The following is a 22,734-nucleotide window of genomic DNA, read 5'->3' as shown; positions in this document are numbered from 1 at the left end:
ACAAATGACAATCTGTTTGACAACATCTCAAGAGTAATCGTGCCAATTTAGAGCTTTTTTGAATGAGCGTTGGCTGAGATATAAGGTTTTAAAGAGCATAAAGTAATTTGCCAAAGAAAAACTTAAAAACAAAATAACTCGAAAACGAAAAATGGTAGGTACCAATAACTTTTATCAAAGTCAACTTATTTTGTCTAATATAATTAAAAGGTGCATTAAAAACTATAGCATTCCATTTAAAATAACGAAGTTGTGGTCTACATCCGGTAGACCGGAAGTGGCGGCCATCTTGAAAGTATTTTAGACCGAAAGCTTCGAATGAACAATCCATGTTGTCAAAATTTCAAACCGCTACGAATAGTGGTACCTAAAAAAGTTCTAACGAACCAGTTGCGTGAGACATCCGGTATAGGTCCTCTATAAAACAATTTAGATAGGAATTTGCGATCACGTAATTACACAAGAAAATGTGAAGTAATATACGTCTAATGTTTTGCACAAAATTTTATAGTAATATTCTTCTTTAAAGTCCTAATTTATATGAAAAGAAAATGAGTATGAATTTAAATAAAGTACTGCTTGCGTAGTACTACTTCCGGTTGACGAATTTAATTCAAATTTTGACACATTACCCTTTTGGTCTTATAATCATATGCCAAGTTTCATAAAGCTAGCTAATTGCTAACACCAAAATAATATTTTCGATCGGGTTTTCTTACCGCTCGGACCACTGTGCCGCGGGGGTGTACTACCCACCAGTAGATTTTAATTACCCCCTACCGCCCTTATTCGGTCGAAGATCCGAACCAAACTTTACACAAGTGATCTAGACTACGTTAGAATCAAATATCCGTTAACAATTTCCACTTGCATAGGGACCGCAGGGGTGAACTACCCACCAGTAGATTGTAATTAACCCTACCGCCCTTATTCGGTCGAAGATCCGAACCAAACTTTACACAAGTGATCTGAGTTGTTTGGTTTCAAATACCCTTAAGTCCAAATTTTTCGATTTTGAGAAAACGGCAAAAAAGTATTTTGGGGTGATTTTGGCGTTAATAATTCAAACATAATTTATTTGTTATTAGAAGACTTACTGAAGTTTCAAAAATTCTATAACCACGTCTTTTGAAATAGATATAAAAATCACAAAGTGGATTTAAAAATGGTGTTTGGTTGCGTTTGCTACCAAACTGTGGATTAAGGCTCATTTGAATCTGAACAAAATGGATTAGGCATGAATTGAAAGTGAATCAAATCTCTTTGTAGCTAATAACAGGAAACTTTATTTTTTGAAAGATATGTTATTTAAAAACTGTACTTAAAAAACTCTTAAACTGTAACATCAGGTATATTTTCGGTTGATTCACATAAACTAGGCTCTTCGTCCCCACTGTCTTCTCGAGAATCGCCAGGAATATTATTGTTCTGAAATTTTCCCAACACATCTCTATAATAAGCCAAATTTTCTACCGCTCTCCAGTTCTTTCCATAATGTTTGCTTAACAAGTTATTTACATCTCTCATTTTCAGATCTTTTGGTTTCACTCCGGTAGGAATTTCTTTTGGCTGGATATTCATGGCGGTTTGATTTTTCCTAAAAACTTCTTTGAATGTTCCGGTGTCTGAACGGTAAGATAACTCACCTCGAATGGTGATGGCGTTTTTTTTGCCACGTCGTATAATATATCTCTTACATTGGTTAAATTTAAAATGCCACTGAGACACTGGCTTAAGGATTTTTTGACCAGCACCTTTCCAATCACTATCGGGAACATCTTTTCCAAGTTTAAAAACAGTAGCATGTCCTTGAAAAATATTTATGTATTCTTCTGGAATTACAATTTCTTCTTTCTTTCTTATTTCTTTTTCGATAGTAGCAAAAACCCTGTTAGGTGGAATGTAGGAGTGCCCAACCACTGGGAACACCAGCTCGATTGTTCTAATAGAACTGCTTATACTGCTTAGCCATTTGAACAACATACATATCATAATGGTATTTTTATTTTGGCCGCCGCATCCATCGGCGACCAATCGAAGTGTATCCATTCCCTCTAAGTTACTATTGTTTAAAGTGTAAAAGACGCAGCTTGCAATTTCGTTGGCGCCCTTGGCATGTTCATCTTCAGTCCACGTGAAAATTTTAACATTATCTTTTGTTAACGGAATATGTGAGTGCCCCACTACAGTAGTGAAGTTGTAAATGTACAGTTGTCTACTATAATAGGTACTTTGATCTGGTATTTTGGGCAATACCACTTTAGTTTTTCTGACAATCAAAAGAAATTGTCAGAAGGCCGTCCCGTTTCTCATTTAGCTGTTCAAAAAATGCTTTGGCCCTGAGCTTATGTATTCGGTATTCTGTAGTTAGCACTGTTTTAATAGATGCAACCTTTTCATTTTTAATTTTTTCCCGGAGTTCAAGACACTTAGAGCAAACATCGGTGCTAGGAGATCCAAAGCCGATGTTGAAGGAAGTATTAAAAATAAATCGAAAGTAGCTCTCTTTAATATCTAAAGGCTGTCTATTTGATTTGAATTTTTAAGGGATTCGCGAGTTTTTTAATACAAATCATTGAGTATTTTATAGAAAACAACTTTTTCTAACAGATGGCGTATATATCTCATTTTTGCCCAAAAATGGATTTAGGGGATATTGAAACCAGACAACTCATCTAGACTACGTTATCAAATATCCGTTAGCAATTTCCACTTGCATAGGGACCGCGGGGGTAAACTACCCACCGGTAGATTTAAATTACCAATACGAAGGGGGGCGTTGACACAAATGGTCAAATGTGTCAATGTATAGTAACTAGAAAAACCAGGAGGTCGACTTTATCCTTTCGGGTAAAATTATATGGGAAATAATTAATAAAAAAACGCGCCTACAAAATAGACAAAATTAAAGCCAAATTCGATCCAAATGATGTTAATGATTACTTTATTAAGGTACCTCTTGAACTACTAAATGGCTTAAAAAAGTCCAACATACAGTGTGTCCCCGGATAGGTGAAACGACTCTTATAAAAGGTAAAATTTTTTCGATATTAATTGTCATCTTTTGGGGTTTAGCCCTGCTTGATTAACGACTAATTTTGAATATATTATCAATTATTAAAAAACAAGTGAGCCTTGATAGTGAAAGAAAAACTCTTTTTGTGGCAGGTAAAGTACCTTTTCTGTTTACAGTACGTGAAAGTGTTACTAAGAAGTTTTGTTCAGAATGAAAAACTATGGCCATATGCAAATTTTCCGATTGATCGGCCTACTTTGAAAAAATCCATATCAAACAATTTTATTTCTAACAAAGACTGCCATGGAAAAACAAAATTGCTTTCCTATCACTGTTAATCTCTCAAACTGTAATTTAGTAAACTTAAAGTGTTTTTTAAACAGAATGTTAACATTACAGGAAAAAGTTTACGTGATCCAGTGTTATGGAACCGGGAAAAAACCGATTATTGCTTTATTTTGTGAAAAATTTCCAAATACTGCAATTAAAAGAAGTACTTGTTGGCGTTTAATCAAAAGATTTCTTACAGCAGGAAGTATTCACTCTAAGAAAAAAAAATTATGATGAAACTGATTAACTATGATCAACTGTTTTCCTTTGTGGGCGAACACACACTTAATTTCTTGTGAACATTTTCAGAACGGTTTGTTTATTTCTCTCTAATAATCTGAATCTCAAAACAAAAAGTCGTAATAAGGTACTATTGACGAAAATAATAAACAATAGGTTTTATCAAAGTAGGCTGATGAAAATTTGCATGTGGCCATAACTTTTCATTCTGAATAAAATTTCTTAGTAACATTTTACCATACTGTAAACAGAAAAGGTACTTTACCTGACACACAAGAAGTTTTAGCTTCAGTATCAACACTCACTTGTTTTTTAAAATTTGAAAATATGTTCAAAATTAGTCTTTAATCAAGCAGGCCTGAACCCCAAAAGATGACAGTTAATATCGAAAAAAATTTACAATTTATAAGAGTCGTTTCACCTATCCGGGGACACACTGTAGATGATAAGTTTGATTGCCTTTTGCAAAAAATTAATGTTGCTGATTGTGGGTTTTCCATTGATCAAGCAACGTTTGTTGAGGTTCGTGACATAATAAACTCGCTAACATACATAGATGATTGCCGTAGGTCCTTTACAAACCATAATATACCTTTCCGGCATTGTACAGGGTGGTTCAAATTCGATGTCCGAATAGGCTAACTCGGAAACTATAAGAGTTAGAAAAAAAGTAGCTTACATGTCATGATCTCGTTTTTCGAGAAACTGCTAATGCCGAAAACCTCATAGCACTATCGTCTTTTGTTTTTCCGCTAGAGGCTAAAATTGAAAATATCGTAAAACCAGCAAGCGCAATTATCTTGGTTATTATTATAGCTGGAGTATTATAACTAAGACATTATATGGACACTTTTTTACAGAGAATTTGATGACGTAGTCAAAAAAATTTTTTCGGTTTTAGATTTTGAGATATTATCACAATGTTCGTTTTTTTAAATGGAAACAACCACTGATTATTCGCTTAATAATTAATAATTTTTTTCTGATTACAAAAATATAGGGTTTAACAGGTCTATTTGTTATTGTTTTAGAATAAAGCAAAAAATTAACTTTTGTTTTAGTGTCTTCCAAGAAATTAAATTTACAGTTTCCTGTAAATTACGGTACTATAATTAAAAATTAAAAAAACATATTTCTGATATTTGAAACAAATATATTTGTTGAACTATTTAATTTATATATGTAATTATACAAAAGTTGGAATAGATTGCACTATTTCACATTTTTTATTAATATTTAATATTATTCTTAAATGACTTAATAAATTATTGTTAGATGGCGCCATACGTTTTTTTTGAATTCAAATAAACATAGCAACATTTGTTTGTATTCAAAAATTTTCTGAAGTGTCACTTTAAAAATCCTGTTTTTTAAGATGGATTACGAAAAGTTCAACATGTTAGAATGTTACATATTAGAAAATAAAGTAAATTTTATATAAATTTTTAGTAGAATAATTTTTAGTTATAGTACCGTAATTTACAGGAAACTGTAAATTTAATTTCGTCGACGACACTAGATGGAAATTTTATAAAAAAAAGTTTGTTTTTACCTTTATTCTAAAACAATAAGAAATAGACCTTTCGAACCCTATATTTTTGTAATTAGAAAAAAATAAAGAATATAATAAGCGAATAATCAGTGGTTGTTTCCATTTAAAAAAATGAAAATTGTCATGATATCTCAAAATCTAAAACCGAAAAAATTTTTTTGTCTACATCATCAAATTCTCTGTAAAAAAGTGTCCATATAATGTCTTAGTTATAATACTCCACCTAGAATAATGACGAAGATAATTGCACTTGCTGGTTTTACGATATTTTCAATTTTGGTCTCTAGGGGACAAACAAAAGACGATAGCGTTATGAGGTTTTCGACATTAGCAGTTTCTCGAAAAACGAGATCATGACATGGAAGCTACTTTTTTTCTAACTCTTATAGTTTCCGAGTTAGGCTATTCGGACATCGAATTTGAACCACCCTGTACATTTTGGAATGTGTAATATTTGTAAGGCGAAATCTCGACGACTTTATTAGTCATGACACTTTACATAAATATCGGACTAGAAATGGTACCCAACTGAGACCGACCTTTTGTAGACTAGGTCGAAGTCAGTGCCATTTTAAATTTCTTTGAGTAAAATTCTATAACAAAATACCGAACGACATTGCTCGGTTGCCTCCTGAACTGTTCAAGAATAAAATTAAAACTTTTTTCATTCGGAAGGCCTACTATTCGTACTCTGACTATTTGTGCGACACCATACACTTGCGTGACTTTGGTGGTTAATGTTAATGTTTTTGTTCTGTAAACAACGGGATGTTCGATGATTTTTTTGTTAAGTACTAAAGTTAAGACTGCTGACGTATTTATATAAATATTGTTAACATTTATACTAAATAAATTCGAATTTGAATCCTCTTTTTTCAACAATAAATATGGCAAGAATAAATGCCCACATTTTGTACAGTTTCAGCGACAAACAAAAGCAAAGCCGCAATTTAGAAAAGATTTTCTAAAAAATTTGGCATTGAAGATGAACGGATTTTTGATTGAAAGAAGCCAAATAACTACCCTGAACCAACATGGTAGTTAAAACCCAAAAGGGAAAGCTCCAAGAACCAACAGATATAGACACTCCATCGACACCGCAGCAAACAGATCCACATTCAAGAAAAATCAGAGAACGATGCCAATTATTTGGTAGGGCTAAAAATAATTATACAACAAAAAAATGTGATGAGTGCTATGAATTTATGTGCAAAAAGCATCTGATTAGAAAACAAGTTTATCTAAAATGGTAAATATGGGCGGTAGGGGTAATTAAAATCTACTGGTGGGTAGTTCACCCCCGCGGTCCCTATGCAAGTGGAAATTGTTAACGGATATTTGATTCTAATGTAGTCTAGATCACTTGTGTAAAGTTTGGTTCGGATCTTCTCCCGAATAAGGGCGGTAGGGGTAATTAAAATCTACTGGTGGGTAGTTCACCCCCGCGGTCCCTATGCAAGTGGAAATTGTTAATGGATATTTGATTCTAACGTAGTCTAGATCACTTGTGTAAAGTTTGGTTCGGATCTTTGACCGAATAAGGGCGGTAGAGCAAATTATAATCTACTGCGGGGTAGTTCACCCCCGCGGACCCTTTACAAGTGGAATTTCTTTCGATAAATATATTTCTTATCATGTTTAGAAGGCGTATATAAAGTTTGGTGCGGATCTTCGAACCATTAAGGGAGGTGGAGCCAGTTATTTTAATTAAAATTGCTAATTATACCTTGATATTAGTGATAAATCTATTAATTACTTTTAATATACTGTAATTAACTTCTTAAGTTGATAATGTAATATTTTTTTGTTCGAAAAAATTGAGCCCCCGTGTGTCTGGTATTACGGACGTCTATGGGCGTTCGGGTATCATCGGATATTTTTACTGCTGTCTTCACACCGGTATTAAATGTTGGATATCTCGGATATTTTTTGAGATAATCGGGACTAGTTTGGACTCGATTTAAAGAATTTTTAATTCCCCACCCGATTATGAATAAAAAAGAACCTAACCTTACTTTATAAACGTCAAATTAATATTATTTGATATTTTTCGCCATCTTGATTAATAATTTTAATAAAATAATAGCGAAATTCTATATTTTTACTTAAAAGTCCCCCGTGAACTTAATTTCGTTTACATCGTATCATTTTTCATTGAATTATCCGCCATTTTGTCTTTATTTTGACAGAATTTAATTAAACCAACACCGTATTCGTAATCTACATTAAATTCCCTTTAAAATGAGCCCAAACTCGGTCGAGTTATCTTAAAAAACAATAAACACCACCAACTTCCGGTTGTCACTTTTTTGAAGTTATGTCAAAATTAAATGTGGGATATCTCGGGTGTTTTTTAAGATAATTGGATCGTGTTTGGACTCAAATTAAAGGATTTTTAATTTCCCACGTGATTATGCACAAAGATAAAACCAAACTTTACTTTGTAAACGTCATATTAATTTATTATCTGTCATTTTAACGCAACGTTTTGTTTTTATTTGTATTTATTGACTCATTTTTTTTTAGTAAACGTCAAATTATTTATTGCCAACCATAAAAAACCCTTTTTAACATGAAGTTAGAAACACGTCACACGTCAGTTTTTTGTGGCTCAAACTTGATGCTCACATGAGTGAAAATAAATTCCATGCTTTATCAATAATATTCGGTAAATATCTACGAAATTAATGTTTTCGAGTTATTATGAAATTAAGAGCACCTTTAAAGTAGCATATTAGCGCGAACTTCATGGTGGTAACACTCCGCCATCTTCCGTTTTGAATGACATTGAAAAAAATGACATTTTTTAATAGCTCTAGAGGTTGTTTTTTATATTCTTTGTTATATATTTGTAAATAATTCAAACTACAAAGTAATCGAAACAATTTTCATTTATTTCTCGAGATCTTAAAAAAGTGTTTCAGTCTTTAACCAAATCTGTTGTATTAAATCATGGTTTTCGTTTCGGTATTTTTCTAAGATGATTTTCAAGTTGTTTGTTACACCATTGAGTAATCGCAACATGTGCCACGCGACACGTTAAAAGCAATCGTACCACTTAAAAAAAAATAATTGTTATTTTGAAGGAGTCAAATCAAACTGATTTATACCTAATCCTAGTAAATCAATAGTAAGCGCAATCCAAGGTAGTTTAGATATTGTTCGGGTTTGTTTTAAAACGGTTCCCATTCTCAATAAACTTCCGTAATGAACGTGGTACATATTCCAAATTGAAGCAACGATCCATGGTAAAACCAAGATATGATTACCCTAAAAAAAAAATTTTTATTTATGAAGCCAAATTAAATAAATAATACATCTCTTAGTCCTTTTCCAAGTAGATAAGTCATCGATAACATTAAAAGGACATCTTGGGCTTTTATAGAGACGGAAATTCCCGTAGCATTAGGGCTCACTTCTGTGTTAGCGGCCGAAACGATAGCGGCTATACCCCAAAGACAAATTGCGATAAAATTCGTCGACCGTGCTTTCGCATCTATACATTTCGAACTTAAATGATCCTCAACGGATGGTTTTTTAACAACTGCGGTACTCGCGGTGCTCATTTTCGTGGCTTTTTTCGCGAATTTGCTAATAAACAATTTTAAATTTTGACTTATTTCTTTTTGACATTTGTCAAAAAAAATCGTTCCTCTTTTTTTACATGGTACCAACCCATTTTTTTTTTTAAATTTTACTTTGTCATTATTACTTTTTAAACGCATAAATACGTATTAAACAAAGAAAAGATTTGTTAGAATAAGTGCGTTTTGAAAGCGGTTTTTAATTTTAGAACGATTCGACATTGATTTCAGTTGTACTTAGACTGTGACGCATTGTTTTTTATCAATCGTTACATTAATGGCGGATCACCGTCTAAACGTCAGTTTATACCATCAGCTGTAAGGTGACTGACTTTCGTGACGTTCATTGTTGTTTTGTGCGTTTTCACCTCAAATTTTCGCCTTCGTGTTCACGTCTTTGTCCGCAGATAGAATTTAAACAGTCACCGGATCGAATCACGACGAGAATATGAGCGAATTAACACAAGAAGAGGTGAGTTTGAGTTCGAACACCATTTTGAGGTTAAGATCAAAATTTTCAAATTCATAAATTTATTTAGATACGTCGGAGGCGTTTAGCACGACTTGGAGGTTTTACCCCGTCGCCATCGGGGTCTGTATCGCCCCCGATAACCCCACTTTCACAAAGCCCTGGTATTCGAACCGATAGCATTGATTCGGAAATCGTTCGATCCCCAACTGATGGTCCTGAGGGGTCTAAGGAGTCTTCTGAAGAACACATATTTCAAGTTCCAAGTAAACCCATCGATATTAATGCACCGTCGGGTTCAAAACAACGCTCCAGGCCTCCACCCCCTCAACGAAGCGATTCCGACACGAGTTCTACACATATGGAGGTTGATGAGGTTGGGGGATGTGGTGATAAAACCGTTTTGAACACCGATTTTGATTCAGGGATTGAAAATATGGAGGTAAGAATGATTATTTGATTTAAAATGTATTAAAATTTGTTTTGGAAACCTTCAAGAGTCATTATGTGCCTTAAAAATTGATGGTTTTGTTTTTAATCAATGCGAAATTACTCCAAAATACGTTAAAAATAAAAAGAAAGTGTGGAAAAGTGTAGAATATACCGAAAAATCGCATTCCTTCACACTATAATTGGGGTTTCAAAACAAAACTAACCTAACCTAACATTCTTTTTCCTGGATTATTGACATTTCAAAAGAAAACTGACTTCCTAACTTTCCTTCAGTGATGATTGACATTTGTAAACAAAAATAGCTTTCTCCAACATTCTATCTCAAACTGGTCATCATATTGCCACAGTTATTGCATTGTTTCAGCCTCAAGTGGTCTTGGCTTTATCAAATAAAACTCCAGATCTGAACTGTTGATCAGGTGTAGTGGTAGATCAACAACAGAAACCCTAAAAAATTTACATTGACAAGTATAGTTCATATTTTTTCTATAATACCTGTCAAATTGTTGTAAAGTTGGCAAAATTAACAGGGAGTTTTGTTTTATCATGTTTTGAAGTAAATATGTCACATTGACGTTTGAGCTTTCGTTATTCAAAAAGAAAAGGTGAATAAAAAGTGTTGTGGCGTGTTTATTTGCCATTTATTTACCTAGAAAAAGTATTTTATTCTATTAATTACTTTGTAGCATGTTTTTAGAACAAATATGTACTTCGTTAAAATCGTATTTATCTAAAAATTTATTAGTATTTTAACCTCAACTATTTAGTTACTGAAAATGTTACTAAAAATCAGGAAAACAACATAAATTTTATAAGGGTCCTAGATAATACCAACAGAAACCCTAAATAATTTACATTGACAAGTATTATAGAAAAAAAAAACGAACTATATATACCTTATAAACATGGGTAATCAATTTGACAGACTAATAATTATTTGGAACGTGAAAATTTCAAAAAATGTCAATTTAATTTAATTTTTTAGGAGTTTTTAAAGGTTTAGCATTAAAAGAACATAAAAAAATTCCTTTTTCAGTTCATTTTTTTTCTATAATACCTGTCAAATTGTTGTAAAGTTGGCAAAATTAACAGGGAGTTTTGTTTTATCATGTTTTGAAGTAAATATGTCACATTGACGTTTGAGCTTTCGTTATTCAAAAAGAAAAGGTGAATAAAAAGTGTTGTGGGGTGTTTATTTGCCATTTATTTACCTAGAAAAAGTATTTTATTCTATTAATTACTTTGTAGCATGTTTTTACAACAAATATGTACTTCGTTAAAATCGTATTTATCTAAAAATTTATTAGTATTTTAACCTCAACTATTTAGTTACTGAAAATGTTACAAAAATCAGGGAAACAACATAAATTTTATAAGGGTCCTAGATAATACCAACAGAAACCCTAAATAATTTACATTGACAAGTATTATAGAAAAAAAACGAACTATATATACCTTATAAACATGGGTAATCAATTTGACAGACTAATAATTATTTGGAACGTGAAAATTTCAAAAAATGTCAATTTAATTTAATTTTTTAGGAGTTTTTAAAGGTTTAGCATTAAAAGAACGTAAAAAATTCCTTTTTCAGTTCATTTTTTTTCTATAATACCTGTCAAATTGTTGTAAAGTTGGTAAAATTAACAGGGAGTTTTGTTTTATCATGTTTTGAAGTAAATATGTCACATTGACGTTTGAGCTTTCGTTATTCAAAAAGAAAAGGTGAATAAAAAGTGTTGTGGGGTGTTTATTTGCCATTTATTTACCTAGAAAAGGTATTTTATTCTATTAATTACTTTGTAGCATGTTTTTACAACAAATATGTACTTCGTTAAAATCGTATTTATCTAAAAATTTATTAGTATTTTAACCTCAACTATTTTGTTACTGAAAATGTTACTAAAAATCAGGAAAACAACATAAATTTTATAAGGGTCCTAGATAATACCAACAGAAACCCTAAATAATTTACATTGACAAGTATTATAGAAAAAAAAACGAACTATATATACCTTATAAACATGGGTAATCAATTTGACAGACTAATAATTATTTGGAACGTGAAAATTTCAAAAAATGTCAATTTAATTTAATTTTTTAGGAGTTTTTAAAGGTTTAGCATTAAAAGAACGTAAAAAAAATCCTTTTTCAGTTCATTTTTTTTCTATAATACCTGTCAAATTGTTGTAAAGTTGGCAAAATTAACAGGGAGTTTTGTTTTATCATGTTTTGAAGTAAATATGTCACATTGACGTTTGAGCTTTCGTTATTCAAAAAGAAAAGGTGAATAAAACGTGTTGTGGGGTGTTTATTTGCCATTTATTTACCTAGAAATGGTATTTTATTCTATTAATTACTTTGTAGCATGTTTTTACAACAAATATGTACTTCGTTAAAATCGTATTTATCTAAAAATTTATTAGTATTTTAACCTCAACTATTTAGTTACTGAAAATGTTACTAAAAATCAGGAAAACAACATAAATTTTATAAGGGTCCCAGATAATACCAACAGAAACCCTAAATAATTTACATTGACAAGTATTATAGAAAAAAAACGAACTATATATACCTTATAAACATGGGTAATCAATTTGACAGACTAATAATTATTTGGAACGTGAAAATTTCAAAAAATGTCAATTTAATTTAATTTTTTATGAGTTTTTAAAGGTTAGCATTAAAAGAACGTAAAAAAAATCCTTTTTCAGTTCATTTTTTTTCTTTAATACCTGTCAAATTGTTGTAAAGTTGGCAAAATTAACAGGGAGTTTTGTTTTATCATGTTTTGAAGTAAATATGTCACATTGACGTTTGAGCTTTCGTTATTCAAAAAGAAAAGGTGAATAAAACGTGTTGTGGGGTGTTTATTTGCCATTTATTTACCTAGAAATGGTATTTTATTCTATTAATTACTTTGTAGCATGTTTTTACAACAAATATGTACTTCGTTAAAATCGTATTTATCTAAAAATTTATTAGTATTTTAACCTCAACTATTTACTTACTGAAAATGTTACAAAAATCAGGAAATCAGATAATACCAACAGAAACCCTAAATAATTTAAATTGACAAGTATTATAGAAAAAAAACGAACTATATATACCTTATAAACATGGGTAATCAATTTGACAGACTAATAATCATTTGGAACGTGAAAATTTCAAAAAATGTCAATTTAATTTAATTTTTTAGGAGTTTTTAAAGGTTTAGCATTAAAAGAACGTAAAAAAATTCCTTTTTTCGTATAATTTAAACATAAATTAATTTCGTAAAAAAACCATGACGTTTCATAAAATTGACATATAATTTTGACAAATTGGTGTGAAGTTGGTTACAGTTGGTAACATTGAATTTGTGTCACATTGACGTTTAAAGTTAAATGATTATTGAAATACCTTTCTTTTTTGTTAGGTAGATGATTCCGATTCAAGAAAAGAGTTAAATCGAAATCGCAATTCATCAACGGAAGCGACAGAAACTACAGACGATCAATTACAATCAACAATATCCCGCGTGTTGCTCGTGTCATTCAATGATACGACGAATACGAATAAGTTTTTCGTTTTAAAAACTATCGAAATTAACGGTAATTACGAAGATTTAATTTCGCGCTCGCTCACGGAAGTGTTATTTGAATTTATCGAGAACGAAGAACTCTTTAGTGATTGTACACCGATGAACAATAATGAGTTATTAACGGAAAATTTAGATTTAGATAAAACCGAAACGAAAAAGTCGTCGTACGGTGATCGTACATTAAAGTATTTAACCGAATGTTATAACAGAGTCGGTATAGAAGAGAGGAATAACCCGAAAAGATCTAGTTTCGGTTTGTTTTCTGAGGTGTTATCGGAATTAAGAAAACAAATTATTCATTTTACATCGTTGGTTTTTAGAAACGGAATCGTTTCAATTGAATCGGAACAAAAAAACGCTTTATTCGAGATGATTTTGAATCAAAATTTACCACGCGGTTTTTTGAGCGAATTAATAATCAACAATCAGCGTAACTTGGACGATTTCGAAACGATTTTTACCCCGGTTTTGATAAAGTTATTCGAAACGATGCAATCGGTGAGTATCGTAGGGAACGAACATCGGAAACCTTTGCAAGCTTTAAACGAATTAATCGACATCCGTTGTGGTCACCGCCCGATTTGCAATTTGATTTTAAAGTTAAATTTTTTACCGGAAATTTGTACGAAATCACTTGGGAAGGAGTTAACTCGAACGTCGTTTTTTGGGCCTTTTTTGAATTTGTCGATTTTCGCTGAGGATGAACCCAAAGTTCCCGAAAAATTATTTTCATCAACCAACGATAAATCATTAAATCAAACGTTACAATTAGAACTTGAAACGATTCGACAAACACTTCATAAAATCCTACATAATACATTAGCGAACCCATTAACGCGAGATCCCACCATAAAATACATCTCAACTTTAATAAAAAACAACGAAAAACGCTCACAAATACAAATCGAAGAAAATATAATCTCTGGAGACGGATTTATGTTAAATTTATTAAGCGTTTTGCAACTACTTTCGGTTAAAATCAAATTAAACAACGTCGATTCATATTATCCGTTCCACCCCAAGACTTTAATCGATATCAAAACTTCCACAAAACTATGTTTTACCACCCAACAAACCGACGATTGGATAGAAACCCTCGTAAAACAAAACCACCAATTCGCCGATCCGAAATTCTCAACGCAATGTTGGTTTTTAACGCTACACTGTCATCATTTCGCGTTACTTCCGGCTGTTATGAAACATCAGAGGCGATTAAGAATCATACGGGAACTCCAAAAATTATTAGACGAAACCGTTGCGGCCGAACAACAATGGAAAAGTACACCAATGGCGCAAAGAAATCGCGGATTAGTAAGGAAATGGAGACATCAATTAAAAAAATTAAATAGGTAAAGGAAAATTAATTAATATTAAATCGATTTATTTATTTTTGATTGTTTTAGGTCGAAATCGTGCGCTGAAACGGCCTTATTAGATAAAAACTTGATTAGGAGGTCGCTTATTTTTTATACGAGTGTCTCTGAGTATCTTTTGGCTGCGCTAACGGGGCCGGAAAAGACGAGAGTTATCGTTTATTCGAGTATTAGCGACTATCTTTTAAATGGGATAACTACAGGGTCAGGTGTGGAACTTCCTATTAATGAGACACCCGCGTTATTTTCTGCGTTGCCGGAATGGTATGTGGAAGATATCGCAGAGTTTCTTCTTTTTGCATTACAGTAAGTTCTTAATTATTAATTTTTAATCATTATTGTATATAGAAGCCATAATTTTCGTATTTATATTTTGATTTTTACAAGTTATGTCCATTTTAGTTGATTCCACCTCTCTATTAAGTAAGAAATTGAGATATTGCGTTCCTTTTATATCTAGTTAATAGGCATATTGAAAACAATAAGCACTATAAACTCGTCTAAAATCTTCTAAAGGGGTCTAAATCTTCAGATCTATTGGTTGAAGTAGCTGCCTTCAAGTACTTATTCCGCATTGCTTTGTGTGTATTTTAATCACATCTTGAGTAGTTTAAGAATGTTCAAAGTTTTCCTTTTTTCGTATGATTTAAACATAAATTAATTAATTTTCATAAAAAACATGACGTTTCATAAAATTGACATTTAAATTTGACAAATTGCTGTGAAGTTGGTGACATTGAATGTGTCACAATTGACGTTTAAACTTTATTCAAAAATTTATTTAAAAAAATAAATTTGTTCACGACTACCTTAGAATATATACTTTATTAATGAGTTTTTTAAAACGAAAGGGTAGTCATTTTTCACAGAGTTAATAATAATAATTAACTTGATAGACTTGAATAATTATTTGAAACGTCAAAATTTCAAAAAACGTCTATTTAATTAATGTTTTAGGACTTTCTAAAGATTTGACATTAAAAAAAACTTTCTTTTTTACTTATGATTTAAGCATAAATTAATTAATTTTCGTAAAAAAAAACATGACGTTTCATAAAATTGACATTTAAAATTAGTTATTTTTAAATTTGACAAAATTGAGGTTGGTAGCCCTTCCTATCATTTCGATTTTTTGACAGAAGAGGTTTCTTGTCAAGTTTTAATTAATTTATTATTAATTTTCTAATTGTTAAGTGTTTTATATTGTTTATTCTTCATAAATCGATTCTTTTTAGTTGCAACTCAGTAAGTAAATAATTTTTATCGATTTGAAATTCTTTTCTAAAATAACCTTCCCTTTAATTAATCTTGGGTTGAGATTAAAACAAATTACCAATATTTTTGGTTTTATTAACGTAATTATTACTTCAATTTTTTAGTTTAATAACAATTTAAATATTAAATAATCAATTTCATTAATATTTCCCTAAAAAATAGTTATTTTTAGATTCGACAAAATTGAGGTTGGTAGCCCTTCCTATCATTTCGATTTTTTGACAGAAACGGTTTCTTCATTAATTTATTATTAATTATCTAATTGTTAAGTGTTTTATTATGTTTATTCTTCACGAATCGATCCTTTTTAGTTGCAACTCAGTAAATAAATAGTTTTTATTGACTTGAAATTCTTTTCTAAAATAATCTTTTCTTTAATTAATCTTGGGTTGAGATTAAAACAAATTATCAAGATTTTTGGTGTTATTAACGTAATTATTACTTTAATTTTTTAGTTTAATAACAATTTAAATATTAAATAAGCAATTTCATTAATAATATTTCCCTAAAAAATAGTTATTTTTAGATTTGATAAAATTGAGGTTGGTAGCCCTTCCTATCATTTCGATTTTTTGACACAAACGATTTCTTCATTAATTTATTATTAATTATCTATTTGTTAAGTGTTTTATTATGTTTATTCTTCACGAATCGATCCTTTTTAGTTGCAACTCAGTAAGTAAATAGTTTTTATCGACTTGAAATTCTTTTCTAAAATAATCTTTACTTTAATTAATCTTGGGTTAAGATTAAAACAAATTATCAAGATTTTTGGTGTTATTAACGTAATTATTACTTTAATTTTTTAGTTTAATAACAATTTAAATATTAAATAAGCAATTTCATTAATAATATTTCCCTAAAAAATAGTTATTTTTAGATTCGACAAAATTGAGGTTGGTAGCCCTTCCTATCATTTCGATTTTTTGACAGAAACGATTTCTTCATTAATTTATTATTAATTATCTAATTGTTAAGTGTTTTATTATGTTTATTTTTCACGAATCGATCCTTTTTAGTTGCAACTCAGTAAGTAAATAGTTTTTGTCGACTTGAAATTCTTTTCTAAAATAATTTTTACTTTAATTAATCTTGGGTTGAGATTAAAACAAGTTATCAAGATTTTTGGTGTTATTAACGTAATTATTACTTTAATTTTTTAGTTTAATAACAATTTAAATATTAAATAAGCAATTTCATTAACAATATTTCCCTAAAAAATAGTTATTTTTAGATTCGATAAAATTGAGGTTGGTAGCCCTTCCTATCATTTCGATTTTTTGACAGAAACGATTTCTTCATTAATTTATTATTAATTATCTAATTGTTACGTGTTTTATTATGTTTATTCTTCACGAATCGATCCTTTTTAGTTGCAACTCAGTAAGTAAATAGTTTTTGTCGACTTGAAATTCTTTTCTAAAATAATCTTTACTTTAATAAATCTTGGGTTGAGATTAAAACAAATTATCAAGATTTTTGGTGTTATTAACGTAATTATTACTTTAATTTTTTAGTTTAATAACAATTTAAATATTAAATAAGCAATTTCATTAATAATGTTTCCCTAAAAAATAGTTATTTTTAGATTCGATAAAATTGAGGTTGGTAGCCCTTCCTATCATTTCGATTTTTTGACAGAAACGGTTTCTTCATTAATTTATTATTAATTATCTAATTGTTAAGTGTTTTATTATGTTTATTCTTCACGAATCGATCCTTTTTAGTTGCAACTCGGTAAGTAAATAGTTTTTATCGACTTGAAATTCTTTTCTAAAATAATCTTTACTTTAATAAATCTTGGGTTAAGATTAAAACAAATTATCAAGATTTTTGGTGTTATTAACGTAATCATTACTTTAATTTTTTAGTTTAATAACAATTTAAATATTAAATAAGCAATTTCATCAATAATATTTCCCTAAAAAATAGTTATTTTTAGATTCGACAAAATTGAGGTTGGTAGCCCTTCCTATCATTTCGATTTTTTGACACAAACGATTTCTTTTCAAGTTTTAATTAATTTATTATTAATTTTCTAATTGTTATGTGCAAATGGTAAAGCAGTGTTATCCTGATTATTTTGGATTCTGTCTTTTATGTAGCGCTATGGAAGATAAGATTACCAGTATTTAATTTTTTGCAAGCGGTGTTTAGGTCTCTTTCAATAGTGTCTAGACATCTGCCAGCAGTACCTTGTCTTCTTTTAACAGTATCAAATCTTCTGAAAACAATGGTGCTAGTCCTCTTCCAGCAGAATAGTATTCTAGCAATGTTAAGTCTTTCGCCAGCAATATCAAGTGCTCTTCTAGTAGTATCTGGTCTTTTTCCAGTAGTAGCTAGTTTTCCATTAGCAGTATTTAATCTTCTATTAGTAGTATCTAGTCTTGTATCAGCAAAATACTACTCCAGCAGTGTCAAGTCTTTTGTCAGCAATATCTAATCCTCTTCTAGTACTATCTAGAATGTTTTTCCACCAGTATCTAGTCTTCCATTACAAGTATTTAGTACTGTCCCAGTAGTATCTATTCTTCTTCCTGTAGTATTTACTCTTCTATTATCTAAATACTGATTTTAATCTGTATTTAATCTCCCGTCAGCAATATCTAGTCTTTTTCGTGCAGAATCTAGTTTTTTGCAAGAAGTATTTGGTTTTATGTAGCTGTATCTAGTCTTCAGCAAATAGTAAGTAATCTTTTGCGGTATTCACTCTTCTATTAGTAATATCTAGCCCTGTACCACCAGTACTTAGCCTTCTACCAACAGTATCTAGTTTTCTTTCAGCAGTATTTAGTCTTGTATTAGTAGTATCTAATCTTCTATCAGTAGAATACAATTTTAGCACTGTCAAGTCTTTTGCCATCAATATCTAGTGCTTTTCTAGTAGTATCCAGCAGTAGATAGTCTTTCATGAGCAGAATCTAATATTATGCCAGCAGTACCTAGTCTTCTACCAACATCATCTGGGTTTTTGCAATTAGTAACTAATCTTTTGCAAGTGCTAAGCAATCTTTTGTGGTATCCCCTCTTCCATCAGCAACATCTAGTCCTGTAACAGCAGTACTTAATGTTTTACCAGCAATATCTAATCTTCTGCAAGCAATCATCATTCATATTCAATTAATATTATGTCTAATCAAACTCTTCTACTTATCAATCTCTACTATCAATTATATTTATTACATAATTTTTTTAATTCTTTTTTAGATACGTTCCAAATGTCGTCTCAGAAAACACAGACAATTCATTAATAACGTTCCTATTAACGATCATCTGTTCCTCATCAAGTGTAAAAAATCCTTATTTAACAGCAAAAATCGTCGAAGTCATCTTCATGATAACATTATCAGTAAATAAATCAACCGAAATTCTTTACTCAAGAGTTTTAAATCACACACTGTCCCAATCGAATTTACCAAGCGCTTTGATGCGTTTTTACACCGACGTTGAAACAACCGGATCCTCATCAGAATTTTACGACAAATTTTCGATCCGTTATCACATCAGCTTAATAATGAAAGGAATGTGGAAATCTCCAATCCACCGGCAAACAATTATCAACGAATCGCGAACCGGCAAACAATTCGTAAAATTTGTTAATATGTTGATGAACGACACAACATTTTTATTAGACGAGTCGTTAGAAAGTTTAAAACGCATCCATGAAGTACAAGAAATGATTAAAGACGAGGATAATTGGAAAAAATTATCTTCTGAGCAGCAACAATCGCGAATGAGACAATTAAATGGTGATGAAAGACAATGTAGATCTTATTTAACTTTAGCAAGAGAAACTGTTGATATGTTTCATTATTTAACGATGGAAATTAAAGAGCCGTTTTTAAGACCGGAATTAGTTGATCGATTGGCTTCGATGTTAAACTTTAATTTACAACAATTGTGCGGACCGAAATGTAAAAATTTTAAGGTTAGAAACCCGGAAAAATACGGCTGGGAACCGAGATGGTTGTTGGGACATATCGTTGACATTTATTTGCATTTGGATTGTGAAAAATTCGCCGAAGCTTTAGCAGGAGATGAAAGATCATTTCGAAGGGAATTATTTACTGATGCAGCTTTAAGAATGGAAAGATCTTCGATTAAATCAGCTACAGAAGTTGAGCAATTTAAATCGTTAGCTGAGAGGGCTTATTTAATATTATTGGATAACCGCGTATCGGATGATTGGATGTCAGAAGCTCCTGATGAGTTTAAAGATCCTTTAATGATGACGGTTATGAATGATCCCGTTTTATTACCAAGTGGGTTAATTATGGATCGGCCGGTAATTATGAGACATTTACTGAATAGTAATACAGATCCCTTTAATCGGCAACCATTAACAGAGGATATGTTAAAACCAGGTACAAAAAATTAATTTTTTGTTAATCAAGTTAAACTAAATTTGATGTTTTTTAGCTAATGATTTAAAAGAGAGAATAAATGTATGGAAATTGGAAAATCGCCCGCCTTCATCAAGGAAAATTGAATAATATCAAATAAACAGGTAAAAAACAACAAAAAAAATAAAATAAAACCAATCAGTGGATTTTCTTTTCTTCGCCTCGCCGAAGAAATCAAAAAACAAACTGCATTTCCATTCGATTAATCTCTCAGAATAGTTTTGATTTTGTACGATTATTTTTTATGAGTTATAATTATAATTATTGTTAATTTAATATTTTTTCACGATCCCTCCTGTACATAAAAACATTGAACAACTGCCAATTTTTACCAAACTTAAAATGGATAATTAAAACGAAAAGTGATTTAAACAAAGGTGGTAAAAGAACGCGCATAATTATAAAAAAAAGGAAAAATACGTTTTATTTTGTTGCATTTCGTTTTGTTTACGGTTTATTTTTTACTTTAATAGCGGATATATTTATATAAAAAATAGGAATACAAATTTTTTTATATGAATTATGAGTGAGAATGAATAATAAATAAATTGAAGGAAGTGGTTTTTAATTAATAACTGCTTTATCTACTTATAATTCCTAAAAAAAATCATAAAATCTTCATAGAGTGAGGTTAGGGTAATCGTTTTGTGACATTTGAGGTTATTTTGTTGTTTTCCTTAATAACTTTAAAATAAATCTGAAACATAGTTTATTTTTAGGCAAAATGTTAATTACAAATCAATTATTGAAAGTTAATTTAATAAATAAATCAAAAATTTATTACTAAAGATTTGTAACTAAATTCAGAGTCATCAATTTTTTTAGTATTTGACAGCGTAGGTGTTATTCGAAATCGTGTGTTTATAATCGCGGATATTTCAGTAAAAATCCCCGTGGGGGACTAAAATTCGTTATAAATCGGTTACTGGCACGTCGAATTAAGCTTTTAACATAAATTTAAGTTTCAGTAAAGTGTAAAACTTGCAAAAAAGAACTTGAAGATCGGTAAGATTTTTTCTTAAAAGCGCCCTCTATGAATAAAAACATAAACAAGATATTGGTAAAAACGAAATCTATTTTAAGTTCATTTTATTTGACAGCGTGTTATACGAAATTGTGTTTATAATGGCGGAAATTCCATTAAAAATCGCCCCTGATAACTAAAATTATTTATAAATGGGTTTATGGTATGTCGATTTAATCTCTAAACATTAATCTAAGTTTAAGTAAAGTGTGAAAATTGCAGGAAGAACTTTTAACTTCTAAGGAGGATTGGTAAGTTTTTTTTTATTAAAAGCGTCGCGTTCTCTATAAATAAACAAATAAAAATAAGATATTGCTTAAAGTGAAATCTATTTATTTAAAGTTAGATTTATAAAGATTTTATTACTAAAGATTTGTACCTATGTTCAGTCAGCAATTTTTTTTAGTTTTTGACAGTTTAGGTGTTGTTCGAAATCGTGCGTTTATAATCGCGGATATTTCAGTAAAAATCCCCGTGGGGGACTAAAATTCGTTATAAATCGGTTACTGGTACGTCGAATTAAGCTTTTAACATAAATTTAAGTTTCAGTAAAGTGTAAAACTTGCAAAAAAGAACTTGAACATCGGTAAGATTTTTTCTTAAAAGCGCCCTCTATGAATAAAAACATAAACAAGATATTGGTAAAAACGAAATCTATTTTAAGTTCATTTTATTTGACAGCGTGTTATACGAAATTGTGTTTATAATCGCGGAAATTCCATTAAAAATCGTCCCTGATAACTAAAATTATTTATAAATGGGTTTATGGTATGTCGATTTAATCTCTAAACATTAATCTAAGTTTAAGTAAAGTGTGAAAATTGCAAGAAGAACTTTTAACTTCTAAGGAGAATTGGTAAGTTTTTTTTTTATTAAAAGCGTCGCGTTCTCTATAAATAAACAAATAAAAATAAGATATTGCTTAAAGTGAAATCTATTTATTTAAAGTTAGATTTATAAAGATTTTATTACTAAAGATTTGTAACTATGTTCAGAGTCATCAATTTTTTTAGTTTTTGACAGTTTAGGTGTTGCTCGAAATCGTGCGTTTATAATCGCGGATATTTCAGTAAAAATCACCGTGGGGGACTAAAATTCGTTATAAATCGGTTACTGGTACGTCGAATTAAGTTTTCAACATAAATTTAAGTTTCAGTAAGGTGTGAAAATTACAAAAAAGAACTTTTAAAGTCTAAGCATCGGTAAGTTTTTAGTAAAAGTGCCCTCTATGAATAAAAAATAAAAGCAAGATGTTGGTAAGAACGAAATTTATGTTAAGTTCATTTTATTTGACAGCGTGTTATTCGAAGTTGTCCCTTTATAATCGTGGAAATTCATTAAAAATCACTCCTAATAACTAAATATAAATAACTTATAAATCGGTTTAATGTTACAACATAAATTTAAGTTTAAGTCAAGTGTGAAAACTAAG

The 22,734-nt window shown here is 30.3% G+C and overlaps 2 protein-coding genes across 2 annotated transcripts; one reads left to right on the top strand and one right to left on the bottom strand.

Annotated features, from left to right (window-relative positions):
* Positions 1-8,011: 8,011 nt before the first annotated feature.
* On the bottom strand, positions 8,012-8,949 carry LOC111418365 (uncharacterized). Its single transcript, XM_023050897.2, has 3 exons — positions 8,456-8,949; positions 8,249-8,408; positions 8,012-8,195 (listed from the first exon to the last, which is right to left on the bottom strand). Exons 1-3 carry the CDS (start codon positions 8,861-8,863, stop codon positions 8,089-8,091), a joined length of 675 nt encoding a protein of 224 aa, XP_022906665.2. The 5' UTR covers positions 8,864-8,949; the 3' UTR covers positions 8,012-8,088.
* An 81-nt stretch (positions 8,950-9,030) lies between these two features.
* LOC111418358 (Ubiquitination factor E4B) lies at positions 9,031-20,835 on the top strand. Its single transcript, XM_023050888.2, has 6 exons — positions 9,031-9,194; positions 9,262-9,633; positions 13,063-14,576; positions 14,631-14,906; positions 19,083-20,239; positions 20,295-20,835. Exons 1-6 carry the CDS (start codon positions 9,171-9,173, stop codon positions 20,366-20,368), a joined length of 3,417 nt encoding a protein of 1,138 aa, XP_022906656.1. The 5' UTR covers positions 9,031-9,170; the 3' UTR covers positions 20,369-20,835.
* Positions 20,836-22,734: the final 1,899 nt, after the last annotated feature.

Source organism: Onthophagus taurus, chromosome 5, assembly GCF_036711975.1.
Source record: "Onthophagus taurus isolate NC chromosome 5, IU_Otau_3.0, whole genome shotgun sequence".
In the NCBI taxonomy this organism is placed as follows: domain Eukaryota; kingdom Metazoa; phylum Arthropoda; class Insecta; order Coleoptera; family Scarabaeidae; genus Onthophagus; species Onthophagus taurus.
Note: the sequence above shows the minus strand (reverse complement) of the source record. Positions and strands in the feature narration are given on the sequence as shown.

What these genes read in the sequence shown, in the direction of transcription:
- LOC111418365 (XM_023050897.2), bottom strand. Translation starts at nt 8,863, where the DNA reads ATGCGTTTAAAAAGTAATAATGACAAAGTAAAATTTAAAAAAAAAAAT. An exon ending in TTGGAAAAGGACTAAGAGAT is followed by an intron (nt 8,409 to 8,455) that starts GTATTATTTATT and finishes TTTTTTTTTTAG; the next exon opens with GGTAATCATATCTTGGTTTT. An exon ending in TATTGATTTACTAGGATTAG is followed by an intron (nt 8,196 to 8,248) that starts GTATAAATCAGT and finishes TTTTTTTTTAAG; the next exon opens with TGGTACGATTGCTTTTAACG.
- LOC111418358 (XM_023050888.2), top strand. Translation starts at nt 9,171, where the DNA reads ATGAGCGAATTAACACAAGAAGAG. An exon ending in CAATTAAAAAAATTAAATAG is followed by an intron (nt 14,577 to 14,630) that starts GTAAAGGAAAAT and finishes TGATTGTTTTAG; the next exon opens with GTCGAAATCGTGCGCTGAAA. An exon ending in AGAGGATATGTTAAAACCAG is followed by an intron (nt 20,240 to 20,294) that starts GTACAAAAAATT and finishes GATGTTTTTTAG; the next exon opens with CTAATGATTTAAAAGAGAGA.